This window comes from Haliotis rufescens, unplaced genomic scaffold, assembly GCF_023055435.1.
Source record: "Haliotis rufescens isolate VD_foot unplaced genomic scaffold, xgHalRufe1.0.p SCAF_8, whole genome shotgun sequence".
Lineage (NCBI taxonomy): Eukaryota > Metazoa > Mollusca > Gastropoda > Lepetellida > Haliotidae > Haliotis > Haliotis rufescens.
In genome coordinates, this window is record NW_025964372.1 from 49820673 (window position 1) to 49847033 (window position 26361).

The following is a 26361-nucleotide window of genomic DNA, read 5'->3' on the forward strand; positions in this document are numbered from 1 at the left end:
TCAGTTGGAGTTGGAGGTGCTTAAGCAACAGTAGAGGAGAATCAGCCTGAGACGTCACAGCATAAACGAGCACTTAAACTGGATTCAGCATTAGGTTCAGAAAAACCTGCATGACTGAGACTCGTTCGAGATTGAGCCTATGCCAGGTCAATTTTGTGATGATAAGTTTGATATTTGCTCTGTTCGCCCTCTGCATTTCTTTTGAAGAATGTTATGGTTGGGAACTTGTCAGAGATCCTTCACACCAAAATATGCTGAACACATAACCTGTTGTTATGTGAATGAGATGCACGTGTAACCGCGCTGACCAAGTACTATTGGTTGAGTTTGTGAATTTTGTCTTTACCACCTACAAACTATTTATGTGTTTTCCAATTTTTTGTATTGGTTATTTTTTAAACTTCTAGGAATAGTCTTACTTTTATATATTTACCAGAATAACTTATCACCTGTAATTGTTATTGGGTTGATATCTTGAAAGGTATACCTCAGAAATGTTTTACTTGACGGCGATAGAAAAGCACCAAATTTCAATAAATAAAAGCGACACAATCAATGACCATAACCATGCGAAATCCCCCGAGTCCAATGAACGGTTCCGACTCCATATCAGCATGAAGTTATGTACCACTATAAAATAGTAATGATACCAGGTGTTCGCGAAAAGGTGATCGTATCCTGCCCCTCTGGTGGCAGCCGTCACAAAGACCGGATCCAGCTCCACTTAGCTATACGTATTCTCGATAGAATCTAGTGTTTTATATCTCTCATACGACAAATACCCAGGGCCCTTCGCCAGCACAGCTTCGTTTTACTTCCATGACATGTTTGTTTTTGCAAGGTGGAAACGGTTTGCCTCAGATCACAGAACACGTCACATGTACATTAACCATACAAAGAACACACTACCCATCACCCATGACTCAACCAGGAAATACACACAGATAGCAAACAAGAAATACAAAGTCCATTTTTATTTTGTAATATTTGGATTTCGACGTGTTTATGAAACAACGTGAAGGTCAAAGTAAACATAAAGTATGATTGCACGACAATTGGTTTTAAAGACTTAGTGGTCCTCAGTGTAAAATCTCCATGCAACAACAATTGCAGACATTCAATTTGCGAGCAAAATATTCCTGACCCAATAAGCAGTGGCGGCAATTATTAGAAGCATAGTCGGGTTAATACTACTTTTATTACGGCCTAGTTTTTAAGTGAAATGTGTCAACAAACTCGGCGGAAATAAAAAAAAGTATATATACTCTTAAAAATCAACAATCCTGAAACGGAATTTCTTGGCCATAAAAGCAAAATTAGCGTACCCAGATGTGCAAAATGAAGACGAGGTTTAATGTGTAATAGAATCGGTCTCTCATCATGGCAGGAAAGGTTTGGTCCATATCCAGAGCAATCTTACGGCTCAACGATACATCAACGATATTCTCCTATCACACGTCCTCCCAACTGCAGCCAACGGCAGCGGTGTATTCCAGCAGGACAACGCCCGACCGCATATATCACGGATATGTGGATATATCTTGCTACACTGTATACTGCATGTGATACTTATTTGCAGAAAACTTTCAAGATTCAAGATTCTAGATGCATTTATTTCTTTTACAACAGACCGCCGTCATATCACTGGAATATTCCTAAGAACGGCGTTAAACAACACACATAATTTCTTTTCAACATGGAGCGCTGCAGTCATTTAAAATAGAACCATATACATTTGTAGTGCCAACTCACCCACTTTGTTTCTAATATTCAGCACAAAATATATATTTACCAGCTGTGAGGTTAGATATCAGACTTTACAAGCAGTTGAATAAGGATGACAAAGGACTCCTCACTGATTAGGTTCTTGTTTACTTTAGAGCATAGTTGTCCATGTTAGATGATGTAACCATCCCCCAGATGCTATAACGGACGGGAGCTCCGGCGGGGCCAAACTGGACTTGTTATTGTGTGGTATGAGCTGTGACATAGACTTCCCCCAGACCCAGGAGAACAGGAGTCCAACTCAAGTCTAGAATGTTTGGGAAAGTCTAGATTGCCTCAGCACTCGCATGAAATAAAGAATTGTTATGTGCTTCTTGTATATTTTATTATTTTTTTTATTGTAGACATAGATAGACCAACCAGGAAAGAAGTGATTGATCCACAGATCTAGTTAAATTCATCACACAATAAAATATTAGTATTTGATATTACGAAGTGCATGATCATGTACATGGTATGTATAGTACAGTGCGGCATCAACGATAACTATATGATATCCTCACTTGCCATCGATGCACTGACGTCAATGGACGACACTCAAAATTCTTATTCGAGGTATTAATAGCTTCATCAGTGGCAGTGCAGATGTCAGTAAACAAATGAAATTTTCGTAGTTAAAAATATATCTACAACACAAACAGTAAAAGAGCCCAGAATAATTCTTACTTGCAGGGCTAGAAGGGAGACAATCTAGACTTGCCAAACTGTTCTTGACTTTAGTTGGATTCCTTATAAATTACCATGTAAACATCTACCTGGAGGTATACAATTATGCTACTGAAGCGCATATCTGATAAATGGGACTAATCGACTAATATTGCCAGTTACAGGCATTCTAATCTTTATTTTTTACTACTTATAATTTTGAAGTTGGGAATAATGGCAAATTAATGTCTAATGCAGTGAAAACATTTTGAATTAATTATAATTTCTGCAGTAAAAGCATAACATCAGATTGTGATATGATCCATGTTGTGATGAGCGAATTATTACTTATTGTTCCTTTTTATGAATTAAATAAACTAGAATAAGAAAAGATAGTGCAAACAAATCATTTTTAATCTGTATGTGACTAGGTAACCACAGATCGAGGCAACTCACTAACGTAAGCTGACACGCCGCGATATAACTGGAATACTGTTAAAAGCGGCTTTAAACCCAACTCACTCACTCACTCACTAAAATGTCTATTAACAGTACAATCATAATATTCATATGTTCTTTTCTGCATTAAGTGTTTTGATTATATGTTTTCATATAATTTGCATATTTTTCCATAAGGCCACAAATGTAACCTTCACTAAATACAGGGGTAGAAGACGCTGGCATTCCAATAGTCACATATGTGTAGAACATGCAACTTCTAGCTCAAATATTCAAACTGACATAAACATGTTTTTGTTAACCCCCAGTCGGCAAGACAGTTCTGAATGAGAAGCACTCGTTGGTGCCTTCTCTGATATTTTACAATCCCTCAAGCCCTCAAGCCTTGCAAGAATAAATCAATCATCAGAAATGGCATTCAGATAGTAATGAAAGTTCAAGATATGATACTTTTCGCCAATTCAAGTCATTGCTTGAACCAGAATCCTATTTATCTATTACGGTACAGGAATTCTCGTAACACCCTTATTCGTTTTAGACTTGGCCTGAATGATCTAAAAATTAACACAGGGAGATTTTCATCTATTGAGAAATCGATACGATTATGCCCATTTTGTGACTTTGTTGTCGAAGATGAATACCATTTCATGTTTATTTGCCCTATATACGCAAATCTAAGAAACAAGTACTTACCGCAGTGGTCTCTATCTCATTTTAATGCTAAACGTTTGTTTTCATTACTGTCTTGCAAGGATCTTATAACACAACATCAACTGGCTTTGTACATACATAATGCTTTTTTGTTACGAAGTGAATTGCTACCTTGACTTTGTATTTTATAAACAAAGTTATGTAACTCCGTTGTATATGGGCCTGTGGCCTTTCATACAATAAAGAATTGAATGGAATTGAATAAATCAAATGTACCAAAAAGTATGATATTAAATGTTAAGGAGCAAAACGTCACATGGAGGGAAAATATCATGAGTTCAATAAGAAAACAATATATCGATTTATAACAGTGGTCTTTTTGCAAAACGAAAAGAAAAGAAAAGTTATTCAGAAAAAAACATCATGTATATAAACAACTTAGCTGGAACAACTGGAAACCCTATGAAAACAGGAACCAATTCTGAATAATGTTAAAATGTATTTATCCTGATTCTGAGAAGCTAACAAACCACTTCAGGAATTTTTACAACACTAAAACAAAGACATATGCATATATGAGACAGACTTAAAAATAAAACAAAAATATAACTAATGACATCAGCACTTTATAAAACAAGTCCAGGCGTCGAAAATATAAAGAATTAACTTTTAAAATGAATATATTGTACATTGATAGTCCAGTTGGTTAAACTGTTTAATGTCTTAAATAGTTGTCACTTCCCACAGAGTTTAGTCTTGCATCATGACTGTGGAATATATTTATTATTTTAAAAAAAACCCCAGGCAATCTAGATATGGATACAAAAGCAAGTCTAGCCAGCTCCAGCTACCTCTATTCCAATGAATTCTTACATGAGATGGGCGATAAGACTACTTAGGAATTACATTTGAAGCAAAAGTTAAACTTAAATATAGTTCTAAACCTCTCCTGAAAAGGGCTCAAAGGCCTACTACAAACTTCAGTCTCCATTCTTAACCAGTCGTAAATTATAAAAAAAAAACATTATTCGAGCCGGTAATCCTATATACTAGTGAAATCTGGGGTATAGAATCAATCCTCCGGAACAACTCTGATTCATTCATTCATTCATCCTCGAGAAACTGCAGCTAAGATGCTGTAAATCCATGACTGAAGGTTTTGCAAAGCATGTATACCGTCAACTTGGCGTCCACAGATATTGTGAAAATATTTTAATGTTTTTAATTAAAGTGCTCAAGTGTTTAATGGACTTCGCGAGGTAAGGCCCGTACACCCATACACGTGCAATAACTGCAGTCGTGTTGAATTGGTAACACTGCACATAAACTGACATGCATGGTATGCTCCCTGTCGGTATGTTGCTGATAGTTCTCAAGGTTCCTTTTCAATGTTTCGTAGTGCATCCCGCATCTCAAGTACAATACACCTCTTGTGCCTTTAGATTGCCGATTGTATACATGAAAACACCATCGAGGCGTTGGCAGAAATCTCGAAAACCCCCCTACCCCACAGGGACTGTGCTCTCCATGTTCAACCAACGGGCTGTGTGGGTCAAGCAATGGGGAAAACCTTGTTTGTATATAGTAGTAACCTGATACATTCTGTAACTAGTTCCATACTGAGAGGATTTTCCGGAGGATTGGAGGTGTCGTACAAATTACTGAATAACTTTTACTGTTTCTGTGAGATCCTTAAAGATAAGCATTTTTCTTGCATTTGGCCTGGGATTATATTCAAAGTTTAACGGTCTGGACATGTGGTTTGTGTGACAAGACAAGAAATCAACGCAAGTGATTAAAATATTAATATTATTATTTTGTAAATAAAACTAAATTTTTGTTTGATTGTTTGCATAAAGCATCATTCCAGCTATATGACGGTGGTTTGTAAATAAGACAGTCCAGTTATTGACATCAAGAGCATCGATCCACGCAATTGGGATACGATGACGTGCCTCAACCAAATCAGTGAGCCTGACCACCCGATCCCGTTAGTCGCCTCTCACACGCATTGGGTGCTGAATGCCTGTTCTAACCCGGATCTCCATGGGTACATTTAGAAAATAATGAACAATGAAATTCTGTATATGTTCAGAATACTTATGTATAAGAAGATGGATAATATATCGGTACACGCCAATTAAATGGGTTCGACTACATATGGTTCAATGATAAGCTCTTTTACAAGTCAATGTTTTAATACATGTACTTGTTATTCATAAGAACTCCACAAAAGCTACACAACGGCGACAAGAATTGTACCAGCATCACAGAAAACAATAATACACTTTTGAATGCAGATACATATAATTACATAAAAGTTAAAACATATATCTGAATAGTAAATTCGCAGGTTTAAAAATATACACTTCCGACATTTTTCCTATTTGTTTTCGTTGGTAGAGAGAAGTAGTGACAGTAGTGACTGGTATCTGGTGGGTGCAAACAGGTGTCGAGTTGCTGTCTCAGATGGCTCAGATTACATGACTCTAAAGATCACGGCGATACAGACTCAGTCCCAAACTATATCATTTTCCCTTCCGCGCAGTCCTTACTGTAATGCTTTAATCCCAAATGAAACAAGCCTTGATGTTCAACAGGATCAGGCTTAAATTTCCCCTCATTGGGGCTCCTTTTATCAAAATAATATATACTCAGAGACTAAGCTTTAGTCTCACCGTGAAGAACAACTACCCAAAATATCCCATGCAAGTCTAGATATCTTCAGATTTCTTCAGACAGACTCTCCATGTTGCTATCGATATATATCAAAAGACAATTCCGATTTTTTTAAAATATAGCGATTTTAAGTGCGCGTCAGAGGTTTGACGAAATCAGAGGATATTCAATTTTAGAATGGCTACCTTTTGTTTGATTCAGGAAAATTTCAAAAGCTGATGACCTAACTAACTTCTCCTAAAGATGACAATAAACTGGTTGTCCAACGTTAGTCCCGAATAGCTAAAAGGTGATTCAGTCGAAACTCACTCGACACACACGTGTCAGAACGAATGATTAACGCAACGTTTCATATTGGGTGATGATGTTTATCTGTTTCCATCTACCTGTCACCTGCACAACTCGCTGTACACACAGCCATTCGGATCACGAGGAGTAATCGCAAATAAAAGGTTCGCACGCAGTAGACCGAATACCACACGCATCACTGACACTACATCTCACGAGATGAGGGGTGGGGTGTATGTAAAATCATACCCTCTGAAAAGAAATACTAAAAAATAACTTCTGCTATAAGTTTGTGCCACATTCCCCGGGCTCACCCCCGACGCAAGGGAAGTATGTCAGAACATAACCTTGCTGGTTACAGTGGCAGTAATCTTAGCGTCATACGACTCGTGCGCACGTGCTTCATCATGGTGGCAACATTCAAGGCTTAAGTAAACTCTCGAATGGTTTCATGATAAACATTTTTCCGCCACAGTTTAGTTTTCTCACTTGTTCCCCGGTTTTGTTCAGGTGGATAACTGACTTGCCTTTGGGTGTGTTTGTGACGGGTGCCATGGTGGACAGGATACGCTCACCTTTTCGCGGACACGTGATGTTATCACTATTTGATAGTGATTCATAGCACATGCTTTCAGCAGAAACTGTCAATGATTATGGAAAGGATTGTGTAGCTTTTATTTATATACTCTGGAAACCCTGGGCTGACGTTCTATCCAATAGACCACTAGGCAGGCTTTCTAACATTTGGATGGTAAAGCACCAAAGTGATTTAGAGGATGACATTATTGATGGTTTTAGGAATGTACTATTACTAAACGCAATAAGGTATTGTAATGATGCACGCAAAAAAAAGAGAAGTATCTCTGGTATTAATGATTCTCCCTCTCCCATAGGGCGGTGGGGTTGCCCAGTGGTTAAAGCGTTGGTTTGTCACGTGGAGGACCCGGCAAAATGGGTACAATATGTGAAGCGGGGCGGTCGGGTAGCCTAGTGGTAAAAGCGTTCGCTCGTCACACCGAAGACCCGGGCTCGATTCCCCACATGTGTGAAGCCGATTTCTGGTCTCCCCCCCCCCCCCCCCCCCCCGTGATATTGCTGGAATATATATTGCGGCGAAAATAAAACTCACTTACTCATTTACTCACAATATGTGAAGCAAATGTCTGGTGTCACCCGCCGGGATATTGCTGGCCTATAGTGTAAAACCCAACTCATTCACTCCCTCACTCACTCCCTCACTCACTCCCTCACTCACTCCCTCACTCACTCACTCACTCACTCACTCACTCACCAATAAAACCAATGAAAAGTTTAAACGTTTTAGTCTTCTAAGTTTTATGTTGAAAATGTAAGTCTTCCCAATAGATACACAAAGTTGTCTCCCTTTGAAAACCCCAGCTGTTACACTGGACCCATTCCATCCCAGTTGCAGGTTTCATTAAATAAAAAGGTATTTGGCAATGAAGCAAAATGCAGTTTTATGACACAATGGCCCGACTGCTAATTTTAGTATTTAATGACAGAAACACCTGTTGTGAAGTATTATATATTTCGGTGAAACTTGTCACGTTATTAAAATCAAATAATGTTGTTTCTGTGTTTAATGAAATCTGAATGCGTCACGTGGTACGAGAGAGTAGAGACAATATATATCTCGGTGAAACTGGACACGTTATTAAAATCAAATAAATACGTTTCTGTGTTTAATGAAATCTGAATGAGTCACGTGGCATGAGAGCGTGGAGACAATGGCAGCAGCCCGGGTATAAAGGGAGGTAACTGTGTAGACAGCGACTCACTGCAGTTGACCCGAATACCTTGAAGATGGAGAACATGGTGGGAGACTGGACACTGGTGCCCGAGCTGACCACTGGTCATGATGAGTTTGCTGAAGCTATAGGTAGGTTTCCTGAACTGCTATTATAAACACGAGCGTGCAGGCACATATTGATTCAATATATTATAGTGATTCATGATATGCGATTGAAAAACATGCATTTCAAATCGGTCACTGGTAAACACATGCATTTGTATAAATTAGTCGCTAATTTCGTGGTTTCCTATCAGTTTAAGATTTTGCTTTCCGACTGGCCCTTTGATGGTATCAACTCTGGGGTTTACACAATAGATGACTCGCACCTCAAATATCTGTTCGAAAGCCCATCTCTGTCAGACCTGACCGTTTGCACAATTTCAAATGATAATTTTTGTGTGATATTGTGAGAATATGACTCGAGTGTGTTACGGTATCGTAAATATGATAAGTTAGGAATATAACTTGTATAACGCGAGCCTTTGTATTCTTAATATATCATATTTACTGCACGGAAACACACGAGGGTAACCATTTAATGTTAACCACAAAGACCGGATGAGAGTAGGTCTTCAGCAACCCATACTTGCCGTAAAAGACGACTATGCTTGACGTAAGAGGCGACTAACGGGGTCGGTGGCTTTGTTGATGCATGTCGTCGTATCCCAGTAGCGGAGGTCGATGCTCATGATGTCAATCACTGGACTGTCTGGTCCAAACTCGATTATTTACAGACCGCCGCCATGTAGCTGGAGTATAGCAGGGTGTGGCGCTAAACAAGAAACTAACAAAACAATTTAATGTCATACCAAATATACGCGACGTTCAAGACGTAGCTTCACTCAAAACAGTAACTTTAGTAACCCCGTTTGAATCCGATGTTTAAGTTAACTGCACCATTAATCACATAGTGCCAAATTATTTGCAGGCATTTTGTCTACAGATTCCAACACACTGGGAACCCTCTATCTGAACGTATTGGGAACGTTAGCCCATTTATTGTATCCATATATGAGGCATTTAAGTATTTAGATAACCACATGTGCATATTTATCGGATCATGATGCCACGATTATCGGAATGGTGTATTATATCGAAAACGTACCCATTATATGATAAATGCTGCGAATGTGAAGGAAAGAAAACCAAACCTACAACGCATGTAAGAGTGTTTTGCAAAACATCATTAGAGCTTAACCCTTGGCCTTACCCTAAAAATGCTGGGACAATATAATTCATTCCTGAAACTAATTGTCATCAGGTTTCACAAAAACAATTAAACACACATTGTTGGACATAATGGTTTTGCTTGCAACAAATGTGTTTTGAAATCACTCGAAACTGTTCGGCTCCATTCACAGAACGAAATTTCAAGACACAATCACACACGTACAGACACAGAGACACACACACGAACACACACTTACACACACACACGCGCGGGCAGACACATAGGCAAACGCTCACTCACACACACACACACACACACACACACACACAGACACACTCGCAGACACATACACAAAGACACACAGAAACAAGCACAGACAGAGGCACACATTCACTCACTCACTCACTCTCTCTCACACACACACACACACACATACACACAGACATATACACACACACACACACAGACATACACACAGACATATACATACACACACAGACACAGACAGACACACAGACATACACACTCACCCAGGCACAGAAACAGACACACACCCAGACACACACACACAAACACACAGACACACACAAAGACAAAGACACACTAAAATCACACACACACACAACAGGAATATTAACTCAGAGGCGAATCCAGAATTTCGAGAGAAAAATATACACATACATGTTCAACCTATCATGTATCAAAATCAATGACATGTTACATGAACATCATATTCGTTAAGTATCACTATGTGAGCAACACAACGACAGGTATTAATGGTTCTATAATGTTCACCACCACCGGCAAGAGCCATGTGTTTGTGGTGTATCAAGCGAGACGTTTTGATTAACTGATTGTCTCCCCTACCTCCATGCCAGGTATGAGTGACGAAGAAAGGGAGATGACTCGCAACTTTAGCTACACCTTCCATCTGTCACGTGACGGAGACGAGTGGCGCATGAAGATTGACATTGCCAAGATGGGCACATTACTGGACACCAAGTTCAAAACGGGCGTGCCCTTTACCTACATGTCTCCGGATCAGGTTACCAAGCTGACGGTAGGTCACATCTTTGTTATATAAGTACATAAAGGGAGCAGGTCAAATTTTTACATCTTGGGTACGAATGCCACATGCCAATATATGTTTTTTCAGATGAACAATTGATTTGCCCTTGCATGTGTTTGGGACGGGTGGCACCAGTGGGGCAGGATACACCCGACGTTTGGCGAACACCTGGGATCATCAGAATTTGATAGTGATTCATGAACACATATTCTCTGTATCCTACAATGGACTCTTCTTTTAGCAGCGATTTGTTGTTATTATGTCGCATTTGTTTCATTTTCGATCACAAATATAACTTTTTTGACCTGTTGTACATTTGAAGTACGAATGACACATGCCCCCCACACACCAATAAAGGTCAGCGTCAAAATGTCGCCATCTCCAATGGGATTATTGCTTGGCAATGATTCATGAACCTGCTGAATGAATGAGTTTGGTTTGACGCCGCTTTTATAAATATTTCAACAATATCATGACGTGGTTAACCAGAAATGAGCTTCACACATTGCACCCATGTCGGGAATCGAATCCCGCCCTTCGGCGTGACGAGCAAACGCTTAAACCACTCGGCTACTCCACCGCTCCTAAAACTATTCTTTTAGTGGAGATTTGTCATTATTATGTCGCTTTTTTTCATTTTCTTAAGACAAATATAACTTTTTAGAGCTGTTATTTACTGGAACTGAAAATCCCCTGACCAGTTGTCTGTGTAAACACTAGAACCTTATACGTTCTCCACCTCCACCCTAAATATTGAATGGTATGTCCCTAACGAGATGATACCAAAGCGAGTGAGTGAGTATGTTTTTTTACGCCGTTTCGGCAATATCAAGGTAGGGTTGCATGAGAAATATGTTTCACACAATGTACCTATGTGGGGAATCGAACCCAGGTCTTTGGCGTGACGAGCGAACGCTTTAACCACCAGGTTACTCCGTCGCCCCTATACGAAATATAAACATTGAGAACATGACGTCTGAGAAGGGCGGCCTGATCCGCCAATGGGATGTCGACACGTATCCAGAAGGGGACTTTCTCGTTGTGGTAAGTCAGCTGTTTCCACTTCCCTGTGGTTTGAATTTCTTTCTTCAAACAAAATTTGAGGGCACAGAGTAAGACATCACAATTCACTGCGCAATAGTCGCGTCCCTTGGGCACGCCACAAAGTATATTTGGATTCGAATCCCGGTTCTCTCAGATTATTTTCTAGATTGGTCCTCACTCACTCACTCACTCACTCACTCACATAATATTAGAGACAATATTGCCTTACCCTGGCAAACTTTCAAAGGTTAGTTAATGAGTAAGATAATACGGGCGTGCTTTTCCTCAGGGGAGTCTTGCCTAGGATGGAATTATTGAGTAATATCTTGGTTGGTCTAACGAGTCTGCATGGTCCAATCAAAATCGACTCGATTGCAGGATTTCCAGGGCACGCGTACCGTCAACTGGGAAGGTACTTTCCAAATCCTTTTTTGCTTTCAATCAAGGTGCTCAAGTGATTTGATGCACTTCGCGAGGTAAGGTCATTTTATTATAAGGATCGTGATTTTTTATCAGAACGTCTTGACTAGACGTTGCAATTTTGAGAGGTGGAATCTGATTGGTGAATATGAGAGACAGAGAAGGGACATAACCCGTAATCGCCACTTGTGGCGCTGCGGTCGAGGAACGCAATTCCTGCCCAGTTCGGCAAGGGTTGAAACGGGACTTTTACAGTCAATTAACTCCCTTGCCTTGGAAAGATCCAGAGCACCGTTCCACAAAGCGATCTTAGCGCTACGACTATCCTAAGCCAGTGTTGAAGTATGGGAGTTACGATCACCTTAGCGCTAAGATGGCTTTGTGGAACGGGGCCCTGGCTTGTAAGTTTGACAGAGAATATTGCTCTGTATCAGCAGGTTTCAATGGTTAGTTGGTGCGTTACATTATAGTGCTTCACATCGATCAGGTATTCAAGGAAGGGGAAATTATGGTCTGCCTTCGCTGGTGATTTCGGAAAATCGCTAGAGCCTATGTGTTTATCACATGAAGAAACCATGACCTATGCTTGCAATACATACATGGTTTGTCATTTTGTCATTACCATGCCGTTCAACGATGCTCACACTATCGACCACCTGTTTATGCTGGTTGTAGCCTGGGAACATGTAACAACGCTGCGTTGTTACATTGAATGGAGTTGAGTCTATGAATGCACTTACCGGTTGCACTATTTGTTTGTTTTCAGGTTCAGACCAAGGACGGCAAGTCCAAGACACAAAAGCTGAGACACCAATGATGTAATCCACAGACGCCTATGTCCCTAATCAACGTCTTGAGCAACGACGACGCAACGACGACACAACGCTGACTCAACGACGGTTCAACACCCAGAATTATCCTTGTGTTGACAATACTGTCACCAGTAATCACATATTGTGTGATGTCTTCACCAATAATCACATATCTGATGATAATTACTGAGTCTAGGTTGATTGATAACTATGGTCTGTCCACATTCAAGATCCGATAGCAAATAAGTAATGGTTGACTTATGGAACAAGCGTTGTGGTGTTGTAGCGAGTTAATGAGGCGTGTTGGGAGTGCCATTGTGTCTGTAAACGCTTCAATCTAAATTTACAAAAGCCTATGCTATTTTGAAAGTCCTGATTGGAAAAACCACGAACGACATTTTTGATCGTCAGAATAGATCAACTAAATATAGCATCTTCGGCTCGGCTCTGAAAATTAGGATCCGGAACCTAACCAAACATGCAAACATATGTTTAATTGTAACAAATTATATATTTGGGAAACAAATAAAGTATACCACAAATTCTTGTACCTTTTGGGGTTGAGTCCCGTTCGGGATTCCAAACCACACTACCAAAGTGAGGCACCTAATCACCAGCACACAAAGTCAGCGATCTTACCCACTCAGTCACCGAGACTTCAGCAGAAATGAAAGGCCGGCAACTGGTAGTCTAGATCACGTACTTTGTGTACCCCTCTGACAAGCGTAAATTGGCACGGCTCTCATGGCAGAAAGCTATAAACACACAATGCCATTTAGAAAGTGAACAAATGTAACATATGTTAGATTTGGGAAAACACTTTCTTAGTAAAGTACAGATTCTCTTACTTTGTGTGCTGGCGATGAGGTTCCTCACTCTGGCAGTGTGGGTTCAAATCCCGGACGGGACTCACCCCCTAAAAGTACGAGAATCTGTTAGTGTTATCCCAAATATAACATTTGTTACATAATGTGTATAGTTCAATCCGTATCAGTGTCTTAAGTGACTGCATCACGTGGTTGCTATGAGACACGTGTGGCCGTGACAATGGTAGGTGCCATTGGTCGCTGCGGGCATTTCTAAAATAATTGACGACATTACTTCCGGTTTGTATTTAGCTGCTTAGCTGAGATTGTTTGAGTTGAAATAAAATCTTCATTTCTCACTTAAACTCAGAGTTATATGTCAGCCATGAACAGTCCCCGCCACTTAAAATATCGTGATGGTTCATTAACGAAGACAGCAGCATGCGTGCTAATACTTATAAAGTGACAACAAGGCATTCCGCCGACAAGGAACTTTCAGGAATGACAAAGTATTGCAAAGTGCGCTTTCCTAGAAATAACCATTTTGCTAGCGATAAACATCATCATCGAGTTTTGATCACGTGTGAGCTCACGTGCAGCTGTCTTCATTATTTAATCATTATGAACTTTCGTGATTTGTTTTATAGTGGTGAGGAATATAGTTTAAACATGAATTACAGTGTGTGGTACCGCAGCACTATCTTATGACAGTGGAATTTAAATGGTAAGGGGAGTGGAATTCCCCATTTTTGAAATACACATGTCCCCGATGCCGTGAAAATAAAAGAATATCTTGGCAGAGAGAATAGAGACGGATTTCTCTGTATCCCCGCCATTCCTTGTATGACTGATTGATGTGACCCTCATAATCGGCAGACAGGTGGTTGAAAGCAACGATGCCCCCCGTCGGGATACGATGACACACAATCAGCCAGGTCATACATTGTGACCATCCAATCCTCATTTGTCTTGCTAGTCTTAATTCCCAAACTGAAACAATATGTTAAACCAGAAACCTATACATAAAAGAATTTAGCGTGAAACAAACAAACAACCAACAAGTGACGTACATTCAACAAATGTGTTACAAAATTAACTAGGTTTGCAAATCAATACAAATTACTGCACAGCTATGACAATGACGGTAGACAATAGAGTGCTTGTACGATTTTCAATGACAGTATATAACCTGATGGCAGTGGTCAGTATCAAATACAAAAATACAGTGTTGATAACAAAAGTCAGTGATAATAATATTTATCATATAATGGGTAGGTTTCTCGGCAGGATAAAGCCAACGGATAAAAACGATATCCGTTGGGGTCATATGCGGATAAAGATGCAAATATCAAAGGTCAAGTAGGGACTACTTTTACTGTTTATAAACAAACATGGCGTCGCCCTTGTCATTCGGCGATCGAGTCAGAATTAACCATCGGGAATATGGATAAACTACAGGGATAATTGCTATCATTATCAAAAGAACAGTCATATAAACTGAAAATCAGTGTCTAACTGTGACGTAGCTAAGGCATTTTATAAGTTTTGGCAACTTTGGCGATATAAATTTCGAAACAATTTTGCGAGGGCACGAGGCCTAGCCAAGCGGGATCAGTAACCATATCTGCAGCTTTAAACCTTCTCCACAAATTAAAATAGTTGGATTTGGCCGAAATATGTTTGAATTGTTACCTTGTTTCGTTTTGTTGCTGTGTGTACATCTGACTACACTTCTTAACGTTATGACAGGACCGACCGACTGTCAACAACGTCTGACCGTGGCCGTGACGTCTCATTTACTAGGGTTAGAGTAGCTTCCCTTTGACAAAGGGCAGTTACTCTAGCGGACAGACCGATGGATTGCCGCGAAAGGCAATTAAAAACAATTGTTGTTTTGCGTATATGTTGCTTCGCCACTGTATAAGAAACAGATTTCAGTTGGAACTATATTGATTTCTGTCACTGTTCGACTGACACATCACTTACCCTGTGACGTAATAAATATTAATGCGCGCATTCCAGGAAAACTCGCAATGTTTCGGTAATGTTTGTGAGAGAGGGAAAGCGATTTTGAAGCACAGAATTAAAGAATGACATTATATGATAAAGAGGTTATCACGCTTGTGTGTTTGGGGATTGTAAATATCCTGTATTAGGAATAAACACTATGTATTTAGCTCGCCAAGGCTCGCTAAATACAATGTTTATTCCTAATGCAGGATATTTACCATCCCCAAACACACTCGCGTGATAACCTCTATTTATCATATAATGGGTAGGTTTCTCGGCAGGATAAAGCCAACGGATAAAAACGATATCCGTTGGGGTCATATACGGATAGAGATGCAAATATCAAATGTCAAGTAGGGACTATTTTCACTGTTTATAAACAAACATGGCGTCGCCTTTCGGCGATCGAGTCAGAGTCAGGAATAAACACTATGTATTTAGCTCGCCAAGGCTCGCTAAATACAATGTCTTCTTATATACAATCTGCCTTGTTACTGGAAAGTTCTACATAGTGCCCTCACCAGACAAACATGGGATACAAGAGATCTATTCTCTCCGGCTCCACACAGGGAGAAAAGCATGGGGTACTAGGGACCTATTCTCCCCGACTCCCAAGAGGGAGAAAAGCATGGTGTACTGGGGACCTATTCTCCCCGACGCCCAAGAGGGAGACAAGCATGGGGTACTGGGGACCTATTCTCCCCGACCCCCAAGAGGGAGACAAGCATGGGGTACTGGGGACCTATTCTCCCCGACTCCCAAGAGGGAGAAAAGCATGGTGTACTGGGGACCTATTCTCCCCGACCCCCAAGAGAGAGAAAAGCATCGGGTACTGGGGACCTATTCTCCCCGACCCCCAAGAGAGAGAAAAGCATGGGGTACTGGGGACCTATTCTCCCCGACTCCCAAGAGAGAGAAAAGCATGGTGTACTGGGGACCTATTCTCCCCGACCCCCAAGAGGGAGACAAGCATGGGGTACTGGGGACCTATTCTCCCCGACTCCCAAGAGGGAGACAAGCATGGCGTACTGGGGACCTATTCTCCCCGACTCCCAAGTGGGAGAAAAGCATGGTGTACTAGGGACCTATTCTCCCCGGCCCTCGACAGGGAGACAAGCATTGGGTACTGGGGACCTATTCTCCCCGACTCCCAAGAGGGAGAAAAGCATGGTGTACTGGGGACCTATTCTCCCCGACTCCCAAGAGAGAGAAAAGCATGGGGTACTGGGGACCTATTCTCCCCGACCCCCAAGAGGGAGACAAGCATTGGGTACTGGGGACCTATTCTCCCCGACTCCAAAGAGGGAGACAAGCATGGCGTACTGGTGACCTATTCTCCCCGACTCCCAAGTGGGAGAAAAGCATGGTGTACTAGGGACCTATTCTCCCCGGCTCTCGACAGGGAGACAAGCATTGGGTACTGGGGACCTATTCTCCCCGACTCCCAAGTGGGAGAAAAGCATGGTGTACTGGGGACCTATTCTCCCCGACTCCCAAGAGGGAGAAAAGCATGGGGTACAGGGGACCTATTCTCCCCGACTCCCAAGTGGGAGAAAAGCATCGGGTACTGGGGACCTATTCTCCCCGACTCCCAAGAGGGAGAAAAGCATGGGGTACTGGGGACCTATTCTCCCCGACTCCCAAGAGGGAGACAAGCATGGGGTACTGGGGACCTATTTCTCCCCGACTCCCAAGAGGGAGAAAAGCATGGGGTACTGGGGACCTATTCTTCCCGGTTCTTCACAGGGAGACAAACATCGGGTACTGTGGACTATTCTCCCCGGCCCCCTACAGGGAGACAAGCATTGAGTACTTGGGACCTATTCTCGCCGACTCTCAAGAGGGAGACAGGCATGGGGTACTGGGGACATATTCTTCCCGGTTCTTCACAGGGAGACAAGGAGACAAGCATTGGGTACTGGGGACCTAATTTTCCCCGGCTCCCGACAGGGAGCCAAGCACGGAATACTAGGGACTTATTCTCCCCGCCGCCACACAGGGAGGCAAGCATTGGGTACTACGGACCAATTCTCCCCGGTACCCCACAGGGAGACAATCACGGAATACCAGAGACCTATTCTCCCCAACTCCCGACAGGGAGACAAGCATTGGGTACTACGGACCAATTCTCCCCGGCACCCACAGGGAGACAATCACGGAATACCAGACACCTATTCTCCCCAACTCCCGACAGGGAGACAAGCATTGGGTACTGGAGACATATTCTTCCCGCCTCCACACAGGGAGACAAGGATGGAAGTTTACGAGTTATTCACGTATTCATTTATATATAGTAACACACAATTGAGGCAGTTACATTGAAAACAATAATTAGGTACAATATTAGGTATCTGTACGTACATGTAGTAATAGAGATATCGTCAATACTTAGCTATATTTCTGAGTATACAGTCAATTTTTGCAATTAAAGATATGGTATAGGTATTAACACATGGAATGTTATAAAATCTGACTGGAATATACTTTTGTCTTAATGATGCGAACAACGGCCAGGTAAACACAAGGATTTCGTCCTAAATAGAACAATTGTTACATAGCCGACACAAGCGTTGTGAATAAACAATATCCTATCCTCTGCCTCCATTATTCATTCATCCAGCTTCTTCATTAACAAATAACACTCTCGGGGATATCTAATATCATTCATTCTAGTTTACACCAGTATTTAAAAAAACCCAACTTCATGTGATAATACGCATGCAAAACATATCTTCCACATTCAGCCAATATTGCAGTGCTAAATACATATTTACCAACTCGTATAACAAATTTACAAAAATTAGTATTAAACGTTTCGACACTTTGACTACCTTTGCAACCCCAGATCTCGGCACCATAAAGAAGAACGAGCTTTATCTTAATATCAAACAATTGAAATACTATGTTGACTGGCATATTTATATAGTGAAACTGGATGTTTTTAATGGCAAACAAAGCCTTATTGGCTTCAATCTTGAGGGTACCAATGCATTTAGTCCAAGACAATCTATTTGAAAACAGAACATCCACATAACATAGTAAGTACTAATATTAATACTTTTATCATTCAAAAAACATCGTTCATGCCACATCCGTTGAACACCACGATTTTGGTTTTGGAAATATTAATTTCAGGTCCACACATTTCACAAAAATTGAATAAAATACCAATTTGTCCAATATTTATTATAGTGTCATCGAATATACACAAGTCATCTGCATAAAGTAAAAGTAATATGTCCGTGAATTCCTCTCCAATGACAATTCCTCCTAAATCCCTACTTTCTATCATAGAATGTTATTCAAGGACACACTTGTAAAGAGAGGACTCAACATACAGCCCTGTCGAACGCCGGTCAGTCACTCGAAATATTCTAAAAGAGTGATTTAGATCCTTCAAAACCACCAATAAACGATTCCATTTTATTATTTAATACCACAAGAGATACCTATGTGCTAAACATTGTAAAGTAAATATTTTGTAAATCGAACTGCATCCACTTCGAAATCCGACCCGAGCTTCAGGAATTGTGTCATAAACCTCCGCAAAAGTCTCGAGTCGTTCATTTAATACTGTTGTCATCACCTTTCCAAATACATCCATCAGCGCATTCCTCTATAATAATTGACATCATTTATATTATCTTTCTTATGCAGAGGAACTATTATACCCTTTGCCCACTAGTAAGGGAATACACCGCTATGCATAATTCTATTCAAAACTATAGTTAAGTATGGTACGATTGAAGTACTGCAATATTTCACCATTTCAGTAAAGAATTCCATCCGGTCCTGTTTACCCAGTTTCAGGTTCTGTATATATAGCTGATGATACTTCTTCAGTTTCTGGGATTCGAACTTGTGATCATGCTTCTTCTGGCACGCTTAAGAAACGCAACTGTGCACAGCAAAATACAGTTTGGACAGGACCTCTCATGTCTCCCTATATCTTTGAAACACATTTAGTTTGTTGCCGGCTGACGTTATTTTTGATATACCTCAAGACATGCGGATTTTGTACTGTCAACATAAGGTTATCATCAAATGATATAATTCGTTGAGTTTAACAGTTCGAAACAATTGCCGTGACTATACTTTACCATGATGCTCTTCTTGAGCCATCAAGTAACCCTATCCTAAACGACATATCGAGTTGATAAAACCCATGATTGATCTAACTAAATTAGTGGGTAGTGTTTTACGCCTCTCCAAGGAATACCCCTGTATTATCACTGCGGGGACACCAGAAAAGGGATTCACACAATGTACCCATATAGGAAATATAACTCGGGCCTTCGCCTGACTAGCGAACGGTTTAATGACTCGGTTTTTCCGACACCCTTATTATAAAGTTGGTCCTCTGTACCCAAAGCTTGTCACAAGGAGCCGGTAAGAATTGGTCCCAAGTACCCAATGATTGTCTCCCTGTGAAGAGCCGGTGATAAATAGATCTCTAGTACCCCGTGCTTGTCTACCTGTGGGGAGCCGGGGAGAATATGTCCCCAGTACCCCATGGGGGGAGGGGAGAGGGGGGGAGGAGCGGGGTTGGGGGGTTGGGGGAGAGAACAGGTCCCCAGTTTTCCCTGCTTTTCTCCTTCTTTGGAGTCGGGGAGAATAGGTCCCCAGTACCCCATGTTTTTTCCCCTGTTGGTCCCTTGTATCCTAGGTTTGTCTGATGAGGGCACTATGTAGAACTTTCCAGTAACAAGGCAGATTGTACATAAGGAGACAAGATCGTGTTAACGTGTCTCTCACGCATATCATCGGAACCAACTTTCGTGTGAGGATCGCGCATCATGCCTGATTACCTGCCTAGTCCATGTCGGAAGCTCGACCGCTGTCGCCGCTGTGTGGATATATGTTATAATCACTGACTTTTGTTATCAACACTGTATTTTTGTATTTGATACTGACCACTGCCACTGTTATATACTGTCATTGAAAATCGTACTAGCACTCTATTGTCTACCGTCATTGTAATTGCTGTGCAGTAATTTGTATTGATTTACAAACCTAGTTAATTTGGTACATTTGTTCCATGCACGTCACTTGTTGGTTGTTTGTTTCACACTTAATTATCTTATGTGTAGGTTTCTGGTTTAACATATTGTTTCAGTTTGGGAATTAAGACTAACAAGACAAATGTATGACCTGGCTGATTGTGTGTCATCGTATCCCGACGGGGGGCATCGTTGCTTTCAACCACCTGTCTGCCGATTATGAGGGTCACATCAATCAGTCATACAAGGAATGGCGGGGATACGGAGAAATCCGTCTCTATTCTCTCTGCAAAGATATTCTTTTATTTTTCACGGCATCGGGGACATGTGTATTTCAAAAATGGGGAATTCAACTCCCCTTACCATTATAATTCCACTGTCATAAGATAGTGCTGCGGTATCACACACTGTAATTCATGTTTGAACTATATTCCTCACCACTTGAAAACAAATCACGAAAGTTCATAATGATTAAATAATTAAATCACTTTATAAATGTTAGCACGCATGCCGCTATCTTCGTTAATGAACCATCACGATTTCAAGTGGCGAGGATTATTCACGGCTGACATATAACTCTGAGTTTTATTGAGAAATGAAGATTTTATTTCAACTCAAACAATTACAGCTAAGCAAGGGAGTGACTTCTAAATACAAACCGGAAGTAATGTCGTCAATTATTTTTGAAAAGCACGCAGCGATCAATATCACCTATCATTGTCGCGGCCACACGTGTCTCATAGCAACCACGTGATGCAGTCACTTAAGGCACTGATACGGATTGAACTAAACACATTGTAGCTGCTAATAACACAAATTGTAAATTTCATGACAGCACAAAATGTAAATGGAATCGACATATTGAGTGAATATTTATCACTATACCTAGCCAAGAAGTCTTCCCAATAATTAAACATATGAACACAATGCCATTTTGAAGTGGTCACAAATGGTATATTTGGGATGACACTTTCTTAGTAAAGTACAGATTCTCGCACATTTTTAGGTGCCTCACTCTGGAAGTGTGTGTTCGAATCCCTGAACGGGACTCCACGCCAAAAGGTACGAGATTCTGTACTTTACTAAGAAGGTGTTATCCCAAATATAACATTTGTATGTTTGGTTAGGTTCCGGGTCCGCATTCTCGGAGCCGACCCGACGATACTATTTTTAAGTGGCCCATTCTGACGATCAAAATTGTCTTTCGATTTTGGTACAATTGTGAAGTTAGATTCAATCGTTTGAAAATCAATAAATCTAGTCGACATCCCTGCTAATAAGAAAGTGACGAAGCCGTTAACTGGCCTTTCGAGGATTTCTGTAAAATGTTAAGAAAGAATAAATATTCTAACTTACAGGGGTAGTATGCTCAGACACCATGGCAGTCCCAGCACACCTCATTCAAGTCGCTACAACACCACTACGCTTGTTCCGTAAGTCAGCCATTACTTATTTGCTGCTGGATCATGAATTTGGACAGACCATAGTTATCAGTCAAACCTAAACTCAGTAATTATCATCACAATATGTAATTTTTGGTGAAGAAATTACCCTCACAATATGTGATTACTGGTGACAGTATTGTCAACACAAAGATAATTCTTGGTGTTGAACCGAGTCAGCGTTGCGTTGTCGTTGTTGTCGTTGTCGTCGTTGTGTCGTCGTTACACAAGACGCTGATGAGGGACATAGGAGTCTGTGGATTACATCATTGGTGTCTCAGCTTTTGTGTCTTGGACTTGCCGTCCTTGGTCTGAACCTGAAAACAAACAAATAGTGCAACCGGTAAGTGCATTCATAGACTCAACACCATTCAAGTCCAAAACGCAGCGTTGTTACGTGTTCCCAGGCTACAACCAGCATAAACAGGTGGTCGATAGTGTGAGCATCGTTGAACGGCATGGTAATGACAAAATGACAAACCATGTATGTATTGCAAGCATAGGCCATGGTTTCTTCATGTGACAAACACATAGGCTCTAGCGATTTTCCGAAATCACCAGCGTAGGCAGACCATATTTTCTCCCTTCCTTGAATACCTGATCGACGTGAAGCACTATAATGAAACGCACCAACTAACCACTGAGACCTGCTGATACAGAGCAATATTCTCTGTCCAACTTACTGACCTGGATCTTTCCAAGGCATGGGAGTTAATTGACTGTAAAAGTCCAGTTTCCACCCTTGCCGAAATGGGCAGGAATTTCGTACCACAAGTGGCGACTACGAGTTATGTCCCTTCTCTGTCTCTCCTATTCACCAATCAGATTCCACCTCTCATATCAAGTGAGTGAGTGAGTGAGTGAGTGAGTGAGTGAGTGAGTGAGTGAGTGAGCACGTGTATGGTACTGACAAATGTAGAAAAATAATTTTGGAGAACCGGTATTCGAATCCAAATCGACTATTGCGCAGCGAATTGCGATGTCTTACTCTGTGCCCTCAAATCTTGTTTGAAGAAGGAAATTCAAATCACAGGGAAGTGAAATCAGCTGACTTACCACAACGAGAAAGTCCCCTTCTCGATACGTGTCGACATCCCATTGGCGGATCATGCCGCCCTTCTCTGACGTCATGTTCTCAATGAGGTGGCCGTTCTGTACCGTTATAACGTCCTGGAGCAGATCACATACATGTTAGGGGCCCGCAGTATGATACTACTGACAGCGGAAGCTAGCTGTTTATATCTGGTACAGGGGCGGTTGGGTGGCCAGGTGCTCGTTACACCGAAGACCCGGGTGCGCTTCCCCACATAGATACATTTTGTGAAGCCCATTTCTGGTGCACACCTATCGTAATATTGCTGAATTATTGCTGAAGCGGCGTAAAACCATACTCACTCATTCAATTTGGTATGATCTCGTTAGGGACATACCATTCAATATTTGGGGGAGGAGGTGGAGAACGCATAAGGTTCTAGTGTTTACACAGAGAACAGGGGATTTTCAGTTCCAGTAAATAACAGCTCAAATAGTTATATTTGTGATCCGAAAATGAAACAAAAGCGACATTATAACAACAAATCGCTGCTAAAAATAGAGTCCATTGTAGGATTCAAAGAATATGTGTTCATGAATCACTATCAAATACTGATGATCCCAGGTGTTCGCCAAACGTTGGGTGTATCCTGCCCCACTGATGCCACCCGTCCCAAACACATGCAAGGGCAAATCAATTGTTCATCTGAAAAAACATATACTGGCATGTGTCATTCGTACCCAAGATGTAGCTTTTTGACCTGCTCCCTTTATGTACTTATATAACAAAGATGTGACCTACCGTCAGCTTGGTCACCTGATCCGGAGACATGTAGGTAAGGGGCACGCCCGTTTTGAACTTGGTGTCCAGTAATGTGCCCATCTTGACAATGTCAATCTTCATGCGCCAGTCGTCTCCGTCACGTGACAGATGGAAGGTGTAGCTAAAGTTGCGAGTCATCTCCCTTTCTTCGTCACTCATCCCTGGCATGGAGGTAGGGGAGACAATCAGTTAACCAAAACGTCTCGCTTGATACACCACAAACACATGGCTCTTGACGGTGGTGGTGAACATTATAGAACCATACATACCTGTCGTTGTATTGCTCACATAGTGATACTTAACGAATATGATGTTCATGTAACATGTCATTGATTTTGATACATGATAGGTTGAACATGTATGTGTATATTTTTCTCTCGAAATTCTGGATTCGCCTCTGAGTTAATATTCCTGTTGTGTGTGTGTGTGATTTTAGTGTGTCTTTGTCTTTGTGTGTGTCTGTGTGTTTGTGTGTGTGTGTCTGGGTGTGTGTCTGTTTCTGTGCCTGGGTGAGTATGTATATGTCTGTGTGTCTGTCTGTGTCTGTCTGTGTCTGTGTGTGTATGTATATGTCTGTGTGTATGTCTGTGTGTCTGTCTGTGTCTGTGTGTGTATGTATATGTCTGTGTGTGTCTGTGTGTGTGTGTGTGTGTGTGTGTTTGTGTGTGTGTGTGTGTGTGTGTGTGTGTGTGTGTGTGTATGTGTGTGTGCGTATGTCTCTATGTGTGAGTGAGTAAGTGAATGTGTGTATCTGTGTCTGTGTGTCTTTGTGTGTCGATCTGTGTGTGTGTGTGTGTGTGTGCGTGTGTGTCTATCTCTGTGTATGGGTCTGCGAGTCTGTGTATGTGTCTGTGTGTGTGTAAATGAGTGTTTATCTTTGTGTCTGCGAGTGTGTGTATGTGTGTGTGTGTGTGTGTGTGTATGTCTCTATGTGTGAGTGAGTGAGTGAATGTGTGTATCTGTGTCTGTGCTTGTGTCTGTGTGTCTTTGTGTGTCTATCTGTGTGGTCAGTGTGCGTGCGTGTGTGTCTATGTCTGTGCGTGTGTATGTGTCTTTGTGTATGTGTCTGCACGCGTGTGTGTGGATGTGTCTGTGTGTGTGAGTGAGTGAACGTAAACATTGGATTCAAACGTGGTTTCTAAAGTTACTGTTTTGAGTGAAACTACGTCTTGAACGTCGCGTATATTTAGGTATGACATTAAATTGTTTTGTTAGTTTCTTGTCTAGCGCCACACCCAGCTCTACTCAAGCTACATGGCGGCGGTCTGTAAATAATCGAGTCTGGACCAGACAATCCAGTGATTGATATCATGAGCATCGACCTCCGCTGCTGGGATACGGTGACATGCATCAACAAAGCCACCGACCACCAGAACCTGTTAGACACAGTTACTGGATTGTCTGGTCCAGACTCGATTATTTACAGACTGCCGTCATATGGCTGGAATATTGCTGAGTGCGGCGTTAAACAACAAACAAAAAAACAATGACCGATTTGAAATGCATGTTTTTATCATGAATCACTATAATACCTTGAATCAATATGCGCCTGCACGCTCGTGTTTATAATAGCAGTACAGTAAAACGGAAACCTACCTATAGCTTCAGCAAACTCATCATGACCAGTGGTCAGCTCGGGCACCAGTGTCCAGTCTCCCACCATGTTCTCCATCTTGAAGGTATTCGGATCAACTGCAGTGAGTCGCTGTCTACACAGTTACCTCCCTTTATACCCGGGCTGCTGCCTATCAAACCATTGTCTCCACTCTCTCATGCCACGTGACTCATTCAGATTTCATTAAACACAGAGACGTCATTATTTGATTTTAATAACGTGTCCAATTTCACCGAGATGTATAATACTTCCCAACAGGTGTTTCTGTCATTAAATACTAAAATTATCAGTGTGGCCATTGTGTCATAAAACTGCATTTTGCTTCTTTGCCAAATACCTTTTTTTATGTATTGCACCCCGCAACTGGGAGTGAATTGGTCCAGTGCAACAGCTGGGGTTTTCAAAGGGAGACAACTTTGTGTATCTTTTGGGAAGACTTACATTTTCACCATGGGCTTCTGCTGACACTTCATCTGCGTGTGGGTGGGTGGGTGGCTGAATGAGTTAGTGGGTGGGTGGGAGGGTGTGCGAGTGAGTGAGTGAGTGAGAGAGTGAGTGATGGGCCTTCGACGTGACAAACGAACGCTTTAACCACTGGGCAACCCCACCGCCCCATGGGAGAGGGAGAATTATTTATACCAGAGATACTTTTTTTTTTGCATGCATTATTACAATACCTTATTGCGTTTAGTAATAGTACATTCCTGAACCCATCAATAATGTCATCCTCTAAATCACTTTGGTGCTGTACCATCCAAATGTTAGAACGCCTGTCCAGTGGGCTAGTGGTCTAGTGG

At 41.4% G+C, this 26361-nt stretch overlaps 2 protein-coding genes across 2 annotated transcripts; one reads left to right on the plus strand and one right to left on the minus strand.

The window, feature by feature from the left end:
• The first annotated feature begins 8276 nt into the window (after window positions 1–8276).
• On the plus strand, window positions 8277–13631 carry LOC124152394. The gene is made up of 3 exons (XM_048389387.1): window positions 8277–8407; window positions 10370–10551; window positions 12791–13631. The coding sequence occupies exons 1-3, from the start codon at window positions 8332–8334 to the stop codon at window positions 12839–12841; spliced, it is 309 nt and encodes a 102-aa protein (XP_048245344.1). The 5' UTR covers window positions 8277–8331; the 3' UTR covers window positions 12842–13631.
• Window positions 13632–21288: 7657 nt separating this feature from the next.
• LOC124152393 lies at window positions 21289–25659 on the minus strand. The gene is made up of 4 exons (XM_046525318.2): window positions 25546–25659; window positions 23929–24110; window positions 23151–23264; window positions 21289–22411 (listed from the first exon to the last, which is right to left on the minus strand). The coding sequence occupies exons 1-4, from the start codon at window positions 25619–25621 to the stop codon at window positions 22361–22363; spliced, it is 423 nt and encodes a 140-aa protein (XP_046381274.2). The 5' UTR covers window positions 25622–25659; the 3' UTR covers window positions 21289–22360.
• Window positions 25660–26361: the final 702 nt, after the last annotated feature.